General features: G+C 38.5%; 1 protein-coding gene and 1 long non-coding RNA gene across 9 annotated transcripts in view; one reads left to right on the top strand and one right to left on the bottom strand.

Moving 5' to 3' along the window:
- The window catches only part of LOC122572621 (voltage-dependent T-type calcium channel subunit alpha-1G), a 107555-nt gene that overhangs the window by 83284 nt on the left and 6668 nt on the right, over positions 1-17603 (top strand). For 6 of the 8 annotated variants that reach the window (XM_043737786.1, XM_043737785.1, XM_043737788.1 and 3 more), the window contains 17 exons: positions 4345-4501; positions 5946-6101; positions 6498-6632; positions 8461-8751; positions 9045-9196; positions 9319-9465; positions 11016-11181; positions 11561-11907; positions 12176-12368; positions 12446-12595; positions 13433-13813; positions 14380-14572; positions 14655-14916; positions 14998-15128; positions 15210-15359; positions 15577-15869; positions 16564-16843. In XM_043737786.1, coding sequence (XP_043593721.1) covers positions 4345-4501; positions 5946-6101; positions 6498-6632; positions 8461-8751; positions 9045-9196; positions 9319-9465; positions 11016-11181; positions 11561-11907; positions 12176-12368; positions 12446-12595; positions 13433-13813; positions 14380-14572; positions 14655-14916; positions 14998-15128; positions 15210-15359; positions 15577-15869; positions 16564-16843 — 3584 coding nt within the window. The remainder of the gene's footprint in view (positions 1-4344; positions 4502-5945; positions 6102-6497; positions 6633-8460; positions 8752-9044; positions 9197-9318; positions 9466-11015; positions 11182-11560; positions 11908-12175; positions 12369-12445; positions 12596-13432; positions 13814-14379; positions 14573-14654; positions 14917-14997; positions 15129-15209; positions 15360-15576; positions 15870-16563; positions 16844-17603) is intronic. The other 2 variants (XM_043737792.1, XM_043737787.1) reach the window with 1 other exon arrangement.
- On the bottom strand, positions 6663-9036 carry LOC122572649. Its single transcript, XR_006318525.1, has 3 exons — positions 8894-9036; positions 8632-8822; positions 6663-7760 (listed from the first exon to the last, which is right to left on the bottom strand). It is a non-coding gene; the product is annotated as an uncharacterized LOC122572649 (long non-coding RNA).

Genomic DNA, 17603 nt, shown 5'->3' with positions numbered 1-17603 from the left:
GAGAAGAAAAAAAAGAAAGAAAGAAAGAAAAGAAAATAAGAGGTACAACCGTCTGCCACATCTGTAATTTGCGTACGATTTCCGTACTATTAATATCTCTCCGTTTAGCCGCTGTAGATAGACACCTTTATTTACCCGATACCCAAATACCCGTGCCATTCAGAATTCCAGGTAGACTTATTAATTTAGAGACATATATATGAGATACGTAACAACAATATTACAGATACTTGCTAATACCGATAGCTAGTGTGTACTTGTGCAACCAGCCGCTAAAAGTTCGTTTCAGATTTTTAACCTTACTTATATATTTAGAGATTATTATTACATTATATTATATATTATATACATACATATATATATATATATTTACGCTTTGCCGTTTTATTTTATCTTTCTCCTTTTTTCTTTTTTTTTTTTCTTTTTTTTGTGGTTTTCTCCGTTTTCTTTCTCTCCTGGTCTCTTTTTTTTTTTTGTCCGAATAAACGTCAACCGTGACATTCTGCAACGACAGGTACATATATTTCGCCGCGGTTCTATTAGTTTCACCTTTCGTCATGTTGCAACCGACGTAACTGAATTGAAATTTAAAAATTATGTTTCGCGCATACGGCGTACCTTTGCCTTGGAGCACGACGCAGACGTACGGCGCGTTATCCGATACGATAAATTCGTATTTATAATAGCGAACTCGCGAGTGCATCGGAGTGTCGTTAGATACGTACAGTCGTTGAATAACGATGAATCAACGAGGCGAAGTTTAACGCGATGAGATGGTAGTTCTCGTCTGCATCGGATCTTCGAAGCGAACGACACGTATTCCAAGCAAAAAACGAATATCAATATCGATTTCCTTTTTTACCGACTCCGTTCCGTACCGGATGTTTCAGAAGAATTGGACACAAGTTCCACGCGCGACAGAACAAGAATACCGAAACGTATCTTTGCATATTTTTCTTGGCGATACCCTTTGGGTTGGTTTGTTTGTCGATACGTGCATCTCATTTATTTTCGTTGTCGTTTATTATCATTTTATTCGGGACTCTATCCTCTTCTTGCCCGTATCGTGCATATAGTTTCAAAAGAGATGGTACTTCGTTGTCGTGTAACGGTACAACGATCGTTTCAATTTACAATTCCGAACTGATTCATCCTCCAATTCAACTGGTCTATCGCAACAATTGAATTTACCGAATTTCAGTTCAATCACACGTCGACGTTGATATTCGTTTATGGATATGTGCGTGCGAAGAGAAGTTCGCCGTCTATTAAGAAGCTCGAAGAACGCTCGAAAGTAGAGTTTGAGAACAGGTTGTTGCTTACGTATTTTGTCTAATAAAATTTCCACTATGTTTGACCAAACCTCTTGTTCTCAAACATACATACGTCGTTTGTAGGCAAAATTTTGTCCAATTCGTTCGATATGTTCGATATCCGTTGGTAACGTCGATCGTAACACGAAACACGGCATATGACGAGAACTTATTCACGTAAACGACAATTTTATTATCCACAGACATTGATCTAAAAATTTTCTTTTTACTATCAGAATTCAATTAATGCAATTTTTCTTCCGCAATTTTTATTACTATCGCCGTACAGTTCTTCCTTACAGTTTATACACGCAGCTTGTGTAATATTCGCTTGGTAACAACGTATATATAATATATACAAGTTACATGACACACGTACGCCTGTTTGTTTTCTCTCGTCCGAATACAGGATACACGGCATTTGTACAAATGGACAGACACCGCCGATCTTGCAGAATGTGACTGTACAAGCTTCGAGTGACAGTTGTTTTTGCTGTTCACCCGATATACCTGCTTAAACGCCCCGCCCGCCGAGTGTCTTCGTTCTCTTAGAGTCAATTGTTATTTTTAATCGCAACGAATCGTTCGATTCGGCCGTGTCTCCTTTTATAAAACGTCTGTCATCGAATCGTATAATTCGTCGCTCGATATCCGTCGGTTCGATCCGCTTGTTTATTTACTCGATTATTAATCGATCGTTATTACCATCGCCAGCCGTTTGTCAAAATATTTGTCGAGAAGAATTTCTATTTTCTAACGGCACGAGAAAAGAACTTGAATTTGTCATTTGAGACAAATGCGTTTGTCGACCTTCCAAACGGTGGACTGGATGACGATCTTAACATATTTCGCGACTTTTGTTACGCTATGCGTTACGATATCCGAGATGGACGGTGGTCCATTGACCATCGAAAATTAGAAAGAGAATTTTAAATATTCAATTTAGATGCGAAATAAAAGTAGAGCGATATTAGTTCGGAAGATATTGTTAGAAGATTGAAGCCTATTTAGGTTAATCGAAACCGATAACTGTGCTCTGCCTGGGTTTTTACCCTTTCACGGCGCAATAAAGCGACCAAGAGTGCAGAATGAATAATTTCAAAATGATCTCTTGCACTTCTATCGTCGAAAGAGCAACGTATTTTTCAACCTTCCGTAAGAAATAATTATTAACGAATGCGTCACGCACGCGACGTTTAATATACTCACAGCGCTATGCCACCTTCGTTCTCTCTTTGTCTCTTTCGCGCTACATCACGAAAGGGTTAAACCATGCAAGAGGACCACGAACACGATAAAAAGAATTTTTCAACCACCTAAATACTTTCAAAGAAAACAGCCGTGTTGAACGTTTGCCGCGACTCACCCTGTACGTAGTACAGTTTGCCTGAAACTGTACGATACCCGTTTCAACCAGTTTCCACTAAAGTCAACGTTAACCTCGTCGTCGAAATAGTTTCCAGCGACGCTGTCCATTTCACGTGGAAACAGTTTAAAAGCTCGGTCATCGAACAAACATCCGACGCAAATACTTAGCCTTAGCAGTCTCGACGAACTAGACAGCGCCTGCACCATAATCCGCAGTTTCCTTAAATACGTATTCAATCTCGGTTTCTATTCTAGCTCGGAGGTAATTTTCCTGGCGATGAACAATGCGCTAACTAACGCAGTGGCGAACGGCGGCCGCAATTCCGCCTGGAAATTACCGCTTAAAATATTCACGGCCATATTCGAACCGACATCCAAAGCGCCGCTTAAGGGATTACGTAACCCGGATACGTATTTTTACCATAGCTTTACATTCGAATCGCGCCGCCCGTTTTCTCCGTTGTACCTACAACCTGCCCCGCGGAAGAAGATCGATACTATACAAATTCAACGCCTGTTCGGGTTTTCGTGCTCTCACGGGTTTATATACGCTGACTCGACAAAGTATTTCCACGCTCGTCGTAAACAATTTTTATGCATGTATCGCACTCACTTTTTGAAATTTCACTAATCACAGTGAGACAGGACTGTCGCGATCGTATCGCTAGGTAACAAATTTGGAACCAATCTCGAGGCGTACATGTCGTATGTGTAATATCTTGTAATTGCACGTATTGTGTACACATACGTGTGCGTATTATATATTAGGATACATTTCGATATATCGGGTGTTGGGAACAAACTTATAGTACGTGTTAATGAGATCAGGTAGACAGTGAAAGTTCGTACGAACTTATGTCCGAAAATGCTTAACGAAGCAACTTTTTAACAAAAAGGTTACAAGCGTTCGAACATTTCTGGGGAAGTTGTTCTTCGTTTGACAAAAACGTGATAGGAACGGAAGACCAGCTTTCGCAGTGTATTCGAAATACATTTACTAATATCTCTGTATCAGCAGGAGTATTCGAAGGAATTCGACACTCGGTTCGACCAGAGGAAGCCTGAATCCTCGCAGAAAGAAGAATTTTTCAACCTTTATTACAACTTCCAAAACGCTTAATAAAAGCTTACGAACGCGTATAACCCTTCGATGAAGCATCTTCGGACAGAAATTTGTACGAAGCTTCTTTTTATTTGCTTGGCTTCGGCAACACGTAGTATGAATTTTGCCCCGATCTTCTCCGACACCCTATATATACGTCGATAATAAACCTAATACGGTTAATACCACACCAACGTAATCGTAAAACCGATTCGACCAATATACCACGACAGTCGCGTTCCGTCATACCTTTAACTAAAAATTTCGAAGTGCTTTACACGATATACACTTGATACGTTCTACAGGAGCATAGACGTAAGCAACAACGAAAAAGTTCGGTCGAATCGAGCGGATGTAAAAAGATCGTTCGAGATCGAGCGAAAGGAAAAAGGAAAACGAGATACCTGGCTTTACGAAAAATTCGTAGAAATGTGAAAGAAAGAAGAAACGAAGACGCTTCACGGTGTGTGTGGCAACCGGTATATCCCTTGTCCCCAATTTCTTTCTCGTTCGTCGTTCATCGCGGTGATACTTTAGGCCAGCGGATTGTCTCGGTTGCAGCATCCTAGGGATGTACCTGTTCGGGGGTAAGTTTTGCATGTGGGCGGACCGGAGTCGGCCCTGCACCTGTGCCGAGGTGGTCTCGCGGCACCCAATGTGTCGCTGTGATCGCAAACATTTCAACGACATCGTCTGGGCACTTGTCACGGTCTTTCAGGTACCACTGTTCCCCACTCTCTTACACCGAAAAAAAAAAGATAAAAAAATAAAAAATACACTACTGTATATGCGCTAAGTATTTATATATGCACATGTTATTTCTATATCTACACCTATATCTATGATCTCTAATCTTTATCTATGCCTATGATCTATTACTATTTCCATCTCCATCTCTATGTCTATTGTTCTATCTATATATCTATATGTCTATGTTGATGTCTGTGTCCACCTATATCTCTATATCCAGATATCTATGATCTGCATCTGTACCTGTAACTCTGTATCTATATCTATATTTATCCATATCTATATCTATATACGTATATGTACGTGTCACATAATATTATGTACAGTTTTCTCTGGCTTTTTCGCTCCATCGCGTTTCCAGCTCATTTTCTTGATATCGCGCGATCGAAATATATGCATATACGGACATCCTTTACTTTTTGTCCTATCCCTATTCTCTTTCTTCCTTACTCTATTTCTCTCTCTCTCTCTCTCTTTCTTTCTCTCTCTCTCTCTCTCTTTCCATTCTTTCTGTTTCTCTTTTTTCTCTCCGTTCTTTCTCTTCCTCTATGCCCATCTTTGCTCTACACACGGCTTAATTAACAACGCGTTCGTAACAGATCAGCAACGCGTCGACGAGTTTCTCTCTCTCCGCCGCCGAGTTTCTTCTCTTCTTTTCTTTTTCTTTTTTTTTTTTTTTTTTGTTCTAGCCGAACACGTTTTTTCCTCTGGAATTTTTTCATTCTCGGTTACTTTCCCTTCGGATCGTCGGAGGCTCGTCAGTGATTTCTCGCGACTACCGTTAGAATTAAACGGAGAGTGAATAACGATTTGTTTGTCGCGGCGATTAACACGGTTCGTTGTCGGCCCGAGAGCAGTTAATCGATTACACGGATTACGTTACGCTGTCGCGTATCATCGTCTTACCCTTTTTGAATAAATAACCGTACGTTGTTGTGATGCTCGTTGCCACGTTATAGAGACGCCGCGGCGAGAAAGATCAAAATAAAATCACGTTTGCCGAGAAGAACGCGGAGAGAACGCAGAGAGAAATTCGCGATTATGTGGGCGCAAGTAACTGACATCCCATAGTGTAAGAATATCGACCGGATACTGATCGTACATTGCTATCTTTCGTCTGTCTTCTCCTCTTTTTCTTTTCGTTCCCTTCAACTTATCACAATGTGTAGAACTAGCGGATAACGATGATTTACATAAGCTAGTTCCTATTTCTAAGAGTACACGAACGATTGTATTATTACTATTAAGAGCAATTAAATAGCAGATTCAACAAGACAGAATAACTTTCTAGCTTCAATACTTTTGTTTGTCGTGAATATAGAAACATTCTGTTTTGCCTATCGTTTGAAGCGTAACCACCGATCGCTTCGCTTGTGTATAAACAGGCATTTTCCATTTTCCTTTTTACATAGATCTTGACGCAGGAAGATTGGAACGTCGTGTTGTTCAATGGTATGCAGAAAACGTCTCATTGGGCGGCCCTCTATTTCGTCGCGTTGATGACATTCGGCAATTACGTGCTCTTCAATCTGCTCGTCGCCATTCTCGTCGAAGGATTCTCTTCCGAGGTACGTTTGTCGCTAATTTACGTTCATTTGCTGGACAATTCCGGCGCAGACCAGAATTATTAACCACACAGAGTGACTGAAATTTGATCGAGAATTTATCGCAAATCCACCCTCCGATTAATTAAACGAGTTTCCTGTATCCGAATCAAGTGAAATTAAGAGTCAAACGATTAAAATTATGGCATCGAATATCTGGCATTTTCCCGTCGTCTATCGTAACGTATAAATCGATTTGTAGTTACAGGAAATTGAATAAAATTCGCGAATATTTTACAACTCGATTATGCTCTATTGATCATCGATATAAACGTTATAGTTTGAGCCAGTTCGTTCGGTTACTCGTTGTGTACGGCGAGTTACGAAACGTTATAAATATCGAAACATGAACATTTCCAGAGAAATGAAAGAAGAGAGCGAGAACAGAGAGAGATGGCGAGACTCGCGGCGAAAGAAGCAGGGATGGGCAGTGACGATGGTTCCTCGAGAATATCGAGATCTCACTCGATCACTGATAGCGACACTTACACGCAGGTAAGAAGATCAACGTTGATTAATCATCGATAGCAACCACACGACCACTAATCTCAGAATCCAACAGAATTTCCATCATTTGGCGAAAATGTTTCGACGTATAATTAAGAGTAAGTCGATAGGATCTGGAGAATCGTAAAATAATTGTAAGATCGTAGGATCCTCGTAATTTCCATTCGTTTAGAAAAGAGTAAAAAAGAAAAGGAAAGAAACTTGCAGAAGGGACGTTGTAATTCTCTAAATTTCAACAATTGGACGGTGCCCTTGGACAGAAAATATCCCCTAAACGAGTGACGCGAACAAACAAATTCACTTTGGAATTGTTCTCTGTAAACATAGTGAGGTCTCGTGCGGATCATCTTATATTCTCTGGGATACATTAATCATGCAAACAACAGCTGGTCCATATAAAAATGAAAAAGCCAAAGATATTTGAAGTACAGTATGAGAACTTACAGGTTCGTCACGAGGTTCTTGCATCTTGCTCCTCTTCAAGCTTTATCGATCATCTCGTGTTATGTATATACCGTACAGGTTTCCGAAATATTCTGTGCAAGAAGCAATTTGTTGGAAGAAGAGAGGGTAAAGAGCAATCTATCAAAGGAGCTTTATTTATTGATCAGTGGACAGCTCCTATCACCATTAATCAAATTAAAAAAGCACGCGTCTGCTTAAAATCTTCTAGTAAAAAAATTGTTTGCGTCGCTAAGGAAGACATAAATCAAACGATACTTTAGTTTTATACAGGATAAAATGTTTACTTTTCTTAGGAAATCGCCGAGTTTAGAATTCCAGGTTCCTCGAACGCTACATTTACTTTCGTTGTTTCGACGCAACGAGAGTACAGGTATTTGGAAGAACAAACATCTTCAGATATAAAGTAGGAGGAACTGGGACGATGTCAAAAATGTTTCACTATTTCCATCGTATTTTATATTCTAATCCTTCGAGTTTTTGCATAGCCATCCACCTGATCTTTATCCCGATTTTACTCCGATCTTCAGTTTAGTTTCATTTTACTTTCCATTTTGACACCGTTTTGGTTCCATTTTGCTTCTCGTGAATTTCACAGAGGTTTGCTCCGTTTGCTTGTAATATGTTCTTGACGCAAGTATACATTATAGAAAGCTGCAACGAATAATTCATCTTTCGCGATACATGAAAACGATACGCCCATCTTTACGAATTTATCATCTCGAAGTATCCTCGTACAAGCGACTATCTGATCTAAAAATGAACTTCTCTTGTTTATCTGAACTAACATTGACTATCTTCGTTCGCCCGAGTGTCTGCATAACTCACGCGCTATCCACTTGTCCATTTGTCTTTTGCTCTTATGCTTGAGCCAAGTGACGAATAATGGCTTACTTTCTATTCGAGCGCCATTTATCTCGATGTTTGTCGTGGATCAGTTTCACTAACATCTCTTACAACGTTACTTTTAATAGCATACGTTCCTTTCAATTTATTTTCTAATATGAAATCACTAGCTTCCAATTTCACAAATCAACGTCAAAGTGATTCTAAAACATTTACTTAACCTTTTGCAAACGTTAAATATATGTCTTTGGCGATTATTTCCGGTTTACACTCGTAGAAATAAATCACGCGAAATAATCAAATTTTTTCGAAATAAATCGCACCAATCGTTCAACGAACGGTACCGATCACTCGTCAGCCCGTGAGACACAACGATCTTCGTTCCGAAGATAGCCACGTGTTGGATCGCATTTACTTTTCGCATTTTCATGGACCGCACGTACATTTGCATACGCGAGAAGGAAACTGAAAAACGATTTTATCTTAGCGTGTAAATATTTGAACGTAGGATCGAAAGAATTCGTGGCAGAGCGCGGAGGAATTGCGCAAGTACAAAGACAACAACAGCAGGGAAAAGCAGAACACCGTATGGAAACATCAGATGGACGAGCCAAAGTGTAACATTCAAAAGGAGAATAAGATGATGGGCGCTGCTGGACAACCACCGATAATTACTCACACGGCAGCCACCCCTCAGGATTCACCCAACACCACGCTCGATGTCGGCTACAGAGATCTAAATTGTCGAGCTGTTTATCCTACAGCGGCATTGTCCATCGAATCCATCGATCGTTCAGGCGTACGTGTACTATCTTTTAAACAACCGCGTTGTTTAATACGATGCTCGTATCGTGACAAAGTGTAACTCGGCTAAAAAGTAAATTAATAATTAATAGTCGTTTCGAAGTAATTGCCACTAGGTAAATACATAACAAATATACCTCATCCATTTGAAGAAATAAATAGCAATTGTAACGGAATATTGGAATTTTCTAGCTTAACATCTCTTTATAAATGTCTGAATATTTTTATAGCAGGCTGAAAATATTCATCGATCTCCAGTAACTTTCTACGAAAATATTATTTTTCCAGAGTCAGTGTAGTATTCCTTCCGGCCTGTTGAAGCTACCAGACGTTTCAAATAAAATATCAACCAAAAATCTTATTGCCGGACAGTTTCCTCGACGAATAAGCCTCGTCACTGCTGTTGTTAATCCAGCAACGAGAGAATCATCCAGTTCAAGGTACGTGCGTCTCACCCGTAACATCTGTCTTCCACGAAGTACAACTTGAAATAAATTATACGAAACGCAAAGATGAATATAATCTTTCGACTCGTGAGTTACGTGACTGCTCCTTGCTACAGTCCGCCAAGGATACAAAGAGGTTACTCGTGGAAATTATCACGGCCATCTCTACGGAGGAAACGTTGGTCGCAATCGGAGGACGAACCTCTTAGTAGAGCTACTGTCCTAAATAACGGTCGAAGCACCCTACTTGGTTCCAATTCAGCGTAAGTTCTGAATAAAATCAAGACGATATGCATAATAAAAGGATATTTGCAAATAATATATACAGTGGTTGCGAAAAGTATTTGTACATACTTTTATTTCCCTTTTTCCTTTATTTATTCATTAGATTCTACGTTTTATTCTCACAGTATCGAACTTCTATCATTTTCATTAAACGATACAAAATACAGTACAGTCGGATTTAGTTAACGTGTAAAGGTAATAACAACCGTAGTGGTGTAGAAATATCTTTTGCAGCCACTGTGTGTAATATTGAATTAATAAAGTAATACAAATAATAATTGAATAATATAAAATAACATTTAGGTACATTCCTTGGAGTGGAAGTTGCTATTTGTTTGTTGACCCACCCTCTAGCTTAGGTTTTCATAATCCGTAAGAGTTTTCTACATGAAATTTTCATGTGTAATATAATATGCATGTAACAGTCATAAATCTACAGAGCGTACTTTTTAAATTTTCATCGCAGCCCCGGATGAAAGAATTGTAAGAAGCGGCCTTCGCTATCTTCTTCGAAATTCCGACCAACTGCGGTTCCTTAAAAAAAAAAATTTTTTTTCGTCATCTGGTAAACGAATTCTTCCAACTTCTCAAATAAATTCGAGACGTCCGGTTCAATTTTTAAACAGTTACTCTGTTTTTAACACTGCGTGTACTTTAGTACGCCACTGTGGAGCTTCGCTATCTTACTGTAACCTTCTAAAGAAAAAAAAGTCGTTGTTTCAATTTTTAATCAGTGTAAAGCCGTGTAATTTTTTGCGTGAGTATACCTTGGTCGTATAGCCCCCACATGGCACACTATTATCGCACAAACGTTCGCCTATACTTGTGCGATAGATTTGCATACCGCACGGGTATGCAGTTACGTGTGCAACCGGTTTAAGGGAAGTAACATCAATCTTTGTCAAAGATGATTACGGTCATCCATAAATACTTCATATTGGTTAACGACTCGGTCATTGCGCAATACGTGGCATAACTGCTTCGCAGTAACTGAAAATTTGCTAAGCCATTATTTTGTTCCTCATTTGCATATGGTTATCCGGCGAAAAGATGATGAAAATTCAATCGCAAGATTTTACTTGCATAAAGCACAGCGAGTAGAAAAACTACATTGAGTAATGAGAATTAAAATACCATCGCGTTAACGCGTTAAAATAGAAAAATATCATTTACGTTGATACTGCGAGTGTACCATAGAAAGAAATGGTAAAAATCCATTCGTGGCAGTTCGTTCGCCAGTTAGGTCTTCAATAATTCGTCATATCGCAACCAAAGTAAATTTATTTATGCACATAGTCGAACAATTATCTACAAGTTGAATTACTAATCCCGTTTTCTTGTTCAATTATTTGCCGGAGAATGTTGTCGAAGGGAAATATGCAAGTAACGCAAATTGATGGTAACGTCGTATTCGAAACACCGATGTAACAGTAACGTAGTCCGCGATAAACGTTGTTCACAATAGATGATCATGTTTATGCTCCAGTTTCTCCTTTGCCGTGGTAATTTTCGGAAAATTACCTTTCAGTTTCAACGGCGGTTATTTACACGGTTCGATAAGAAACGACACGCAAAGCGACACACCGAATAATCGAACGACCGTCCTAACAAGCAATAATCGTAGTCTCAGCCCTAATAATTCCATCGCAAGCCGTAGCTCCTCTATACGGCGTTACACAGCAACGCCTAATCAGGTGAGTCTTGTCAAAAATTTCAAACTCGTTATAAAACGCAATATTTCTTTTTCGCGTATTTTAAAAGTCCAGAAACCGAGGAAAACGCGCGTGGAGAAGACGCAAACGTATTTTCAAAATTAATCGTCGGTTGATTTCCAGATCGAATTAATTAAATTATTTCAAATCTTACATATTTTACATAGAAAATGTGATAATTTGTATCAAAATCGTAATAATACCGTGGGAATAAGAGTTTCATTTTTACAAAGAAATTTACAAATATTAATCGTCAACGTAACTTGATTTTCCAAGTAAAAGATATTTTAGCAATCAATTACGAAAGATAAACTTTGGTAATTCGTAATAAAGTAATCGTGGGGATTAATATATTTTAAAGATGCGATGGATTAGCGATCTTTCGCGAAGGAACTCGTTGCGTGGAAACGAAAACATTCAGTCGCCGACGAGAAAAACTTTACCTCTAGACGAGGTACCTATGCAATGCTCAACGGCACGTACAATCAATAATCTGTCAATGGAGACTGGTCCACTGCCCAGAATTAAACGACTTCCCGATCAAGATGATGACAATCCCCGTACAGACGAACAGACGCCTCCCTTGAATGGTCATGGTAGTGCAAGCAGCATCGAGAGAATTAAAAAAATATTCATGTTTTTTGAACCGAAAGGATGCCTTAAGGAACGTGATGATTACTCGCTTTACATTTTTCCACCGAATAACAGGTAGGTTTGTGTGTGTACGCGCGACACTTTATTTGCGATATTTTCTTAAAAAGGAATCTATTCACTTCAAGTATTTCGAAACAAGAAAAATACGATTGAATTACTAAATACATTTTTTAATATTCCTTTCTTTTAATGAAAATTCAATATACTCGGATTGTTAAATATTTTTCAATATCGTCGATACGAATTTTTACTATGATTAAGTGTTCCTCGATTTGACAACGAACGATCGTTCCACAAATTGCAAACGTATTTACCGTTTCAGATTTCGCGTTTTATGTCGGCAGTTAGTCGATCAAAGATGGTTCGATAACGTGGTTCTCTTTTTCATTGGTCTGAATTGTATCACACTGGCGATGGAACGGCCAAATATACCACCGGATAGTGGAGAACGACTTTTTTTATCCACTGCGAATTACATTTTTACCGCGGTGTTTGCTGTTGAGATGTTTATCAAGGTAACAAAGAAGTTTTGATATCTGTGCGAAAAAGAGAGAGAATATCTTCTACGAAAACGGATTACAATTTGTCGCAGGTTGTTGCATCTGGTATGCTGTACGGTTCCGACGCTTATTTTACTTCAGGATGGAATATTATGGACGGAGTTCTTGTGATCATTTCCATAATCGACTTATCAATGTCCCTACTGTCGGCGAGTAGTCCAAGAATATTCGGAATACTGAGGGTACGTTTTTCTCTTTAACGCGATTCTAACCTAAATTGACTTTTACATTTGTTTCTCTTCTTTTTCTTCCTTTCTCCTTTTTATTATATATAAAATGCGAAGAAAACAGAAAGAGAAAGAGATTTGCGCAGATTATATTCAACAGTATGAAATAGAATAAATTTGTTTTTAATCGTCGTGTTTCTCTAATTAAATCAAAGCACCGATTTTCATTTGTTCCATCGAATTCGAATACTCTATTTTCCACATTTTGATTCACGATTCAATTTCACGAAGTTTTCTACACAGATAGCATTCAATTTCTGTATACACAGGCACACAATTTACACCGTCTTAAAATTGAGATATTTTTGTGAAACGAGTAAATAATTAACCCTTTAATGCCTAGTGTCGTGCCTGTCTTGTCACGCTTTTACGCATATCAGAGTTACTAATGACGTGACAGGGACGCCACTTGACGTAGCAGAGACGTCACTTGACGCCAAGATGCTAATAACAATCGATGAATAAGTACGTGAATAAATCAATGCCTGGCACATGTTACGATATACATTATACATGAATATTACTCATTGTATACAATACGTTGTATGCAAATTACTCTAATATTTGAAACATTTCATCGTTTAAAGCGATTAATAAACAATTAACCTGAAAAATATCTTTTCAAACTCTTCATAAACATGCGCGATTATTCTTTCCCATTTTAATCATCCGCCACTGAATAAATGAAATGAAATAAAATTGACACTGATTTGGGACACGTAATAATCGTATTTCGCATAACTTTCTCACCTGTTATCAAATAACCCTAACCTTTAATTCGTATCGTTGCAGGTTTTTAGACTTTTAAGGTCACTAAGACCATTACGGGTTATTAATCGAGCTCCTGGTTTGAAACTGGTTGTTCAGACATTGTTATCCTCTTTACGACCTATCGGCAACATCGTTTTGATATGCTGTACTTTTTTCGTAATCTTCGGTATCTTGGGCGTGCAGCTCTTCAAGGGTGCCTTTTATTACTGCGAGGGGCCTGATATTAAAAATGTACGCAATAAGACGGACTGCCTGGCCGACAAACGCAACGTTTGGTTAAACAGAAAATACAATTTCGACGATCTTGGAAAAGCGTTGATGTCGTTGTTCGTGTTATCATCGAGGGACGGATGGGTGAACATCATGTACACCGGACTCGACGCTGTAGGCGTCGATCAACAGGTAACGCGCTCGAGTGCACCAATTTTATTTGCATATTATATTACCACTTCGCTTAATCTACATATATACCCTAGGGTCATTTATTTTTTCCCCCAAAGTTCTCTCTTTTTAGTACCAACATTGATTTTTAATTCGACCAGATTATCGATCGCAATACCATAATCCCAAGTAGGATCGCCCTTTAGATATACTTTCTGGTGGAAGATCGTATCATCTCATTTAGAGGTTATCGTTTTTACCGTAGTGAAAACGATACTTCCAGTAAATAAAAATGACATTTGTAACGTGTAAATCGTCCCTGGTAACAGAATTTTTAACAGCTTTGACGGTATGTGTTCTTCGGTTAGCGATACGAGCTTCAATTCTGCCGGTGAAATTACTTAAAAGTTTCGAAACGTCGATGAAAATGTACGTATAAAATATACGTATTCCAGAAAGAGAGTGTGCAAATGAAAATTTTAAACTGTGCTCTTACTTTAACGATTATTACGAAATTAGTAACTGGTTTATCCTGATTGTAATCCGATTAAGTGTACTTGCAAAGTAACCCTTATTATCCGTTTCAGCCAATCGAGAATTATTCGGAATGGCGACTGCTCTACTTCATAGCTTTTATCCTGTTGGTTGGCTTCTTCGTCCTTAACATGTTCGTGGGCGTTGTGGTGGAAAATTTTCATAGATGTCGTGAGGAACAGGAGAAGGAGGAACGCGTGAGAAGAGCTGCCAAACGAGCCTTGCAAATGGAGAAAAAACGACGAAGTAAGAAAAGGAAGAATGTGTTTTGCATTTAACTGAACAAGATCGAAGAGACGAAATTAAAGCCGAACCATTTGATTCGTAGAAATGCACGAGCCACCCTACTACACGAACTACTCAAAATCGAGGCTATTCGTTCACAACGTTGTGACTTCTAAATATTTCGACCTAGCAATTGCTGCGGTGATCGGCCTGAATGTTGTTACCATGGCGATGGAATTTTACATGATGCCAAAAGCTCTGACTTACGCTCTAAAGATATTCAATTATTTCTTCACCGCGGTCTTCATCCTCGAATCTTTTATGAAACTCGTTGCCTTAGGTCTACATCTTTACCTTAAAGACAAGTATGTCGTATTTTCGTCAAAAAAGAAAAGAAAAATTCTTTCGTGCAATATCAAACATTCAAACTGACTATTTCATTCTAGATGGAATCAATTAGACGTAGGAATCGTGATATTATCGGTGGTTGGTATAGTTCTCGAAGAAGTTGAGTCGAAGATCATTCCGATCAATCCTACGATAATTCGGGTAATGAGAGTTTTACGAATCGCTAGAGGTAAGTTAAAAAAAAAAAAAAAAAAAAAGAAAAGAAAACAAGAGGACAACGATCGGCTAACGACTGAAACGATTTTTGTAGTTTTGAAGTTGCTGAAAATGGCAAAAGGAATACGCGCCCTTTTAGATACGGTAATGCAGGCGTTACCGCAAGTTGGAAATCTAGGATTACTATTTTTTCTGCTCTTTTTCATCTTCGCAGCTCTCGGTGTAGAACTATTTGGCCGATTAGGTAAGCGCTAAATTATCACAGAGAATTTTTCAAACAACGATTTTCTTCGAAACCAACTTACCTACCCCTCTTTACTTATTCTTTCACGTACAATCGTTTTCCCAGTTCTATTACAATTTCTGTCCCCTGCTGTCCACGTTGTATATTTTATATTGTAGTACCGTTTGCTACCAGTTCCTGTAGGAATTTAGTCCACGATATATGTTAATTATTGCAGAATGTAACGACGACATGCCTTGTCAGGGTCTCGGGGAGCATGCACATTTCAGTAACTTTGGTATGGCGTTTCTAACGCTTTTTCGCGTAGCCACCGGCGACAATTGGAACGGTATCATGAAGGACACCCTGAGGGACGACTGCGACGAAGCAGCGGACTGCGTGAAGAATTGTTGCGTGAGCACCATTATAGCCCCGATATTTTTTGTAATTTTCGTGCTGATGGCACAATTCGTTCTTGTCAACGTTGTCGTCGCCGTGCTCATGAAACACCTCGAAGAAAGTCACAAACAGGTGAGAATACTTTATTCATCGCTCTTAATTGATTTTCTATTTCTATGAATGAAATGTCCAATTCTTTGTACCTAAATTACACGAATTAGTGTAATTAATAATTATAGTGTGTTGATCGTGTTCTATAACGCGACCCACTCTTCGTACACTTGTCCATTTCTTCATCCATAATAATCTTTTGACAATAATGATTTATAATATTTTAATGTTGTCATATATCTGTTTTCAGTTGTATTTCCCTACCTACGCTTTCCTTAACATTCGCTCGGACTATCAACAAACTCCAAGGAGCCATTAATCCTGCGTCGAAAACTAATTCTTATTAACACTTATTTCATCTGCCATCTATAAAGCTTATTGCTGCTGCCTAGTCCCATAGTTTTACGATGCATTCTTTAACTCGAGGCGCTTCTTGGGTTCACTAAGCTAACAGTTAAATTTTACAACACATAACATTTCCTTATGGTTCACTCGAGTGTACGTTCCGTACTTTCCACTAACCATTAGTGGGGGGACGGTCAGTTCGCACCTTGTCTACCTGCTTCTATACCAAGTAGCAAGGATAATTCCTTGTCGGAAATTGCAACTGACGAATTCGCTTGTCCCATGTTCTAGCTGGAGTTTTCATCTTTGTTTTCATCAATGTAATAAAATTGAAAGAGAATCGATTTAAAGTTTAAAATCTATTTGTCAGATGGAAGACGAGCTTGACATGGAAACTCAGCTGGAGAGAGAATTGGCCGCGGAGCAGGAAGAGCTGTTGGAGGTAGAGGAAGAAGAGGAAGACGAGGAAACGGTGAAACGAGAAAGAGGAGACGATGGTGGCATCGAGGAGGACGACGACGTTAGAGAACGCGAGTCTATTTTATTGACGAACGAGAAGATTCTTATTAAGAGGAGACCTGGTCTTGCCAAAGTTCGTTCCTTGCCTGCGAATTTTATTTACAATCCACCACGGGAGGAAGACGCAGACGGTACGTGCACAGTGAAATATTCGACAACTGAATCTTTCAATTTTCCATTTTGCATTACGATATATAAAACTTGCATACGATTCGTGATAATCTATTTTATTCACGGGTGATTATTAAATCTAATTCATTCTTGTTAAGGTTATTAGATGTACAATGAGAGAGACGCGTGGATAAATTATAAGGTAGAAAAATATATTTGAAATACGGAAGTGAAAAAGATACAAAGATTGAAATAACAATATGAGCTGGTCCAGATCCGCACGCTAGCAGTGTTACTCTATAACTGAAAAACCCTGAAGCCAACGTCGCCTTTCGACTGTTTATGGCCTGCCTTCGTCGCAGTCTTTTGTCTATGCGCTGTCGATGGCTTCAATGCTTTAGAAAGCTAAAATGACCAGATGTAGAGTTTTCTTAAAGGCAGTGACCTTCAACAATTCTTTGATAATTAAAATATTATTTGATTGTCATCTGCAGTGTTACATCTCAATATTAGATACTAAATTCTAATATTTTAGGAAATTTTATATCGATCTGTTTGAAGCACTGACAATGTATTCTTGTAATTTTGGATATCGTCTTTCAAAAATTTGTATGCGTATTTAAAATACTTTTTCGCATATACTTTTGATAAGAAATTTCCTTATTATGAAATAACACGTAATAGGCTAAAAGTATTTTATGTTTTTACGTTTATCAGGAAATTTTAAGGTGCACGATAATATGTAATTTTTTATAATAATATAATATAATATAATATGTG

The sequence above is a fragment of the Bombus pyrosoma genome, linkage group LG11, assembly GCF_014825855.1.
Source record: "Bombus pyrosoma isolate SC7728 linkage group LG11, ASM1482585v1, whole genome shotgun sequence".
Classification (NCBI taxonomy): domain Eukaryota; kingdom Metazoa; phylum Arthropoda; class Insecta; order Hymenoptera; family Apidae; genus Bombus; species Bombus pyrosoma.
Note: the sequence above shows the minus strand (reverse complement) of the source record. Positions and strands in the feature narration are given on the sequence as shown.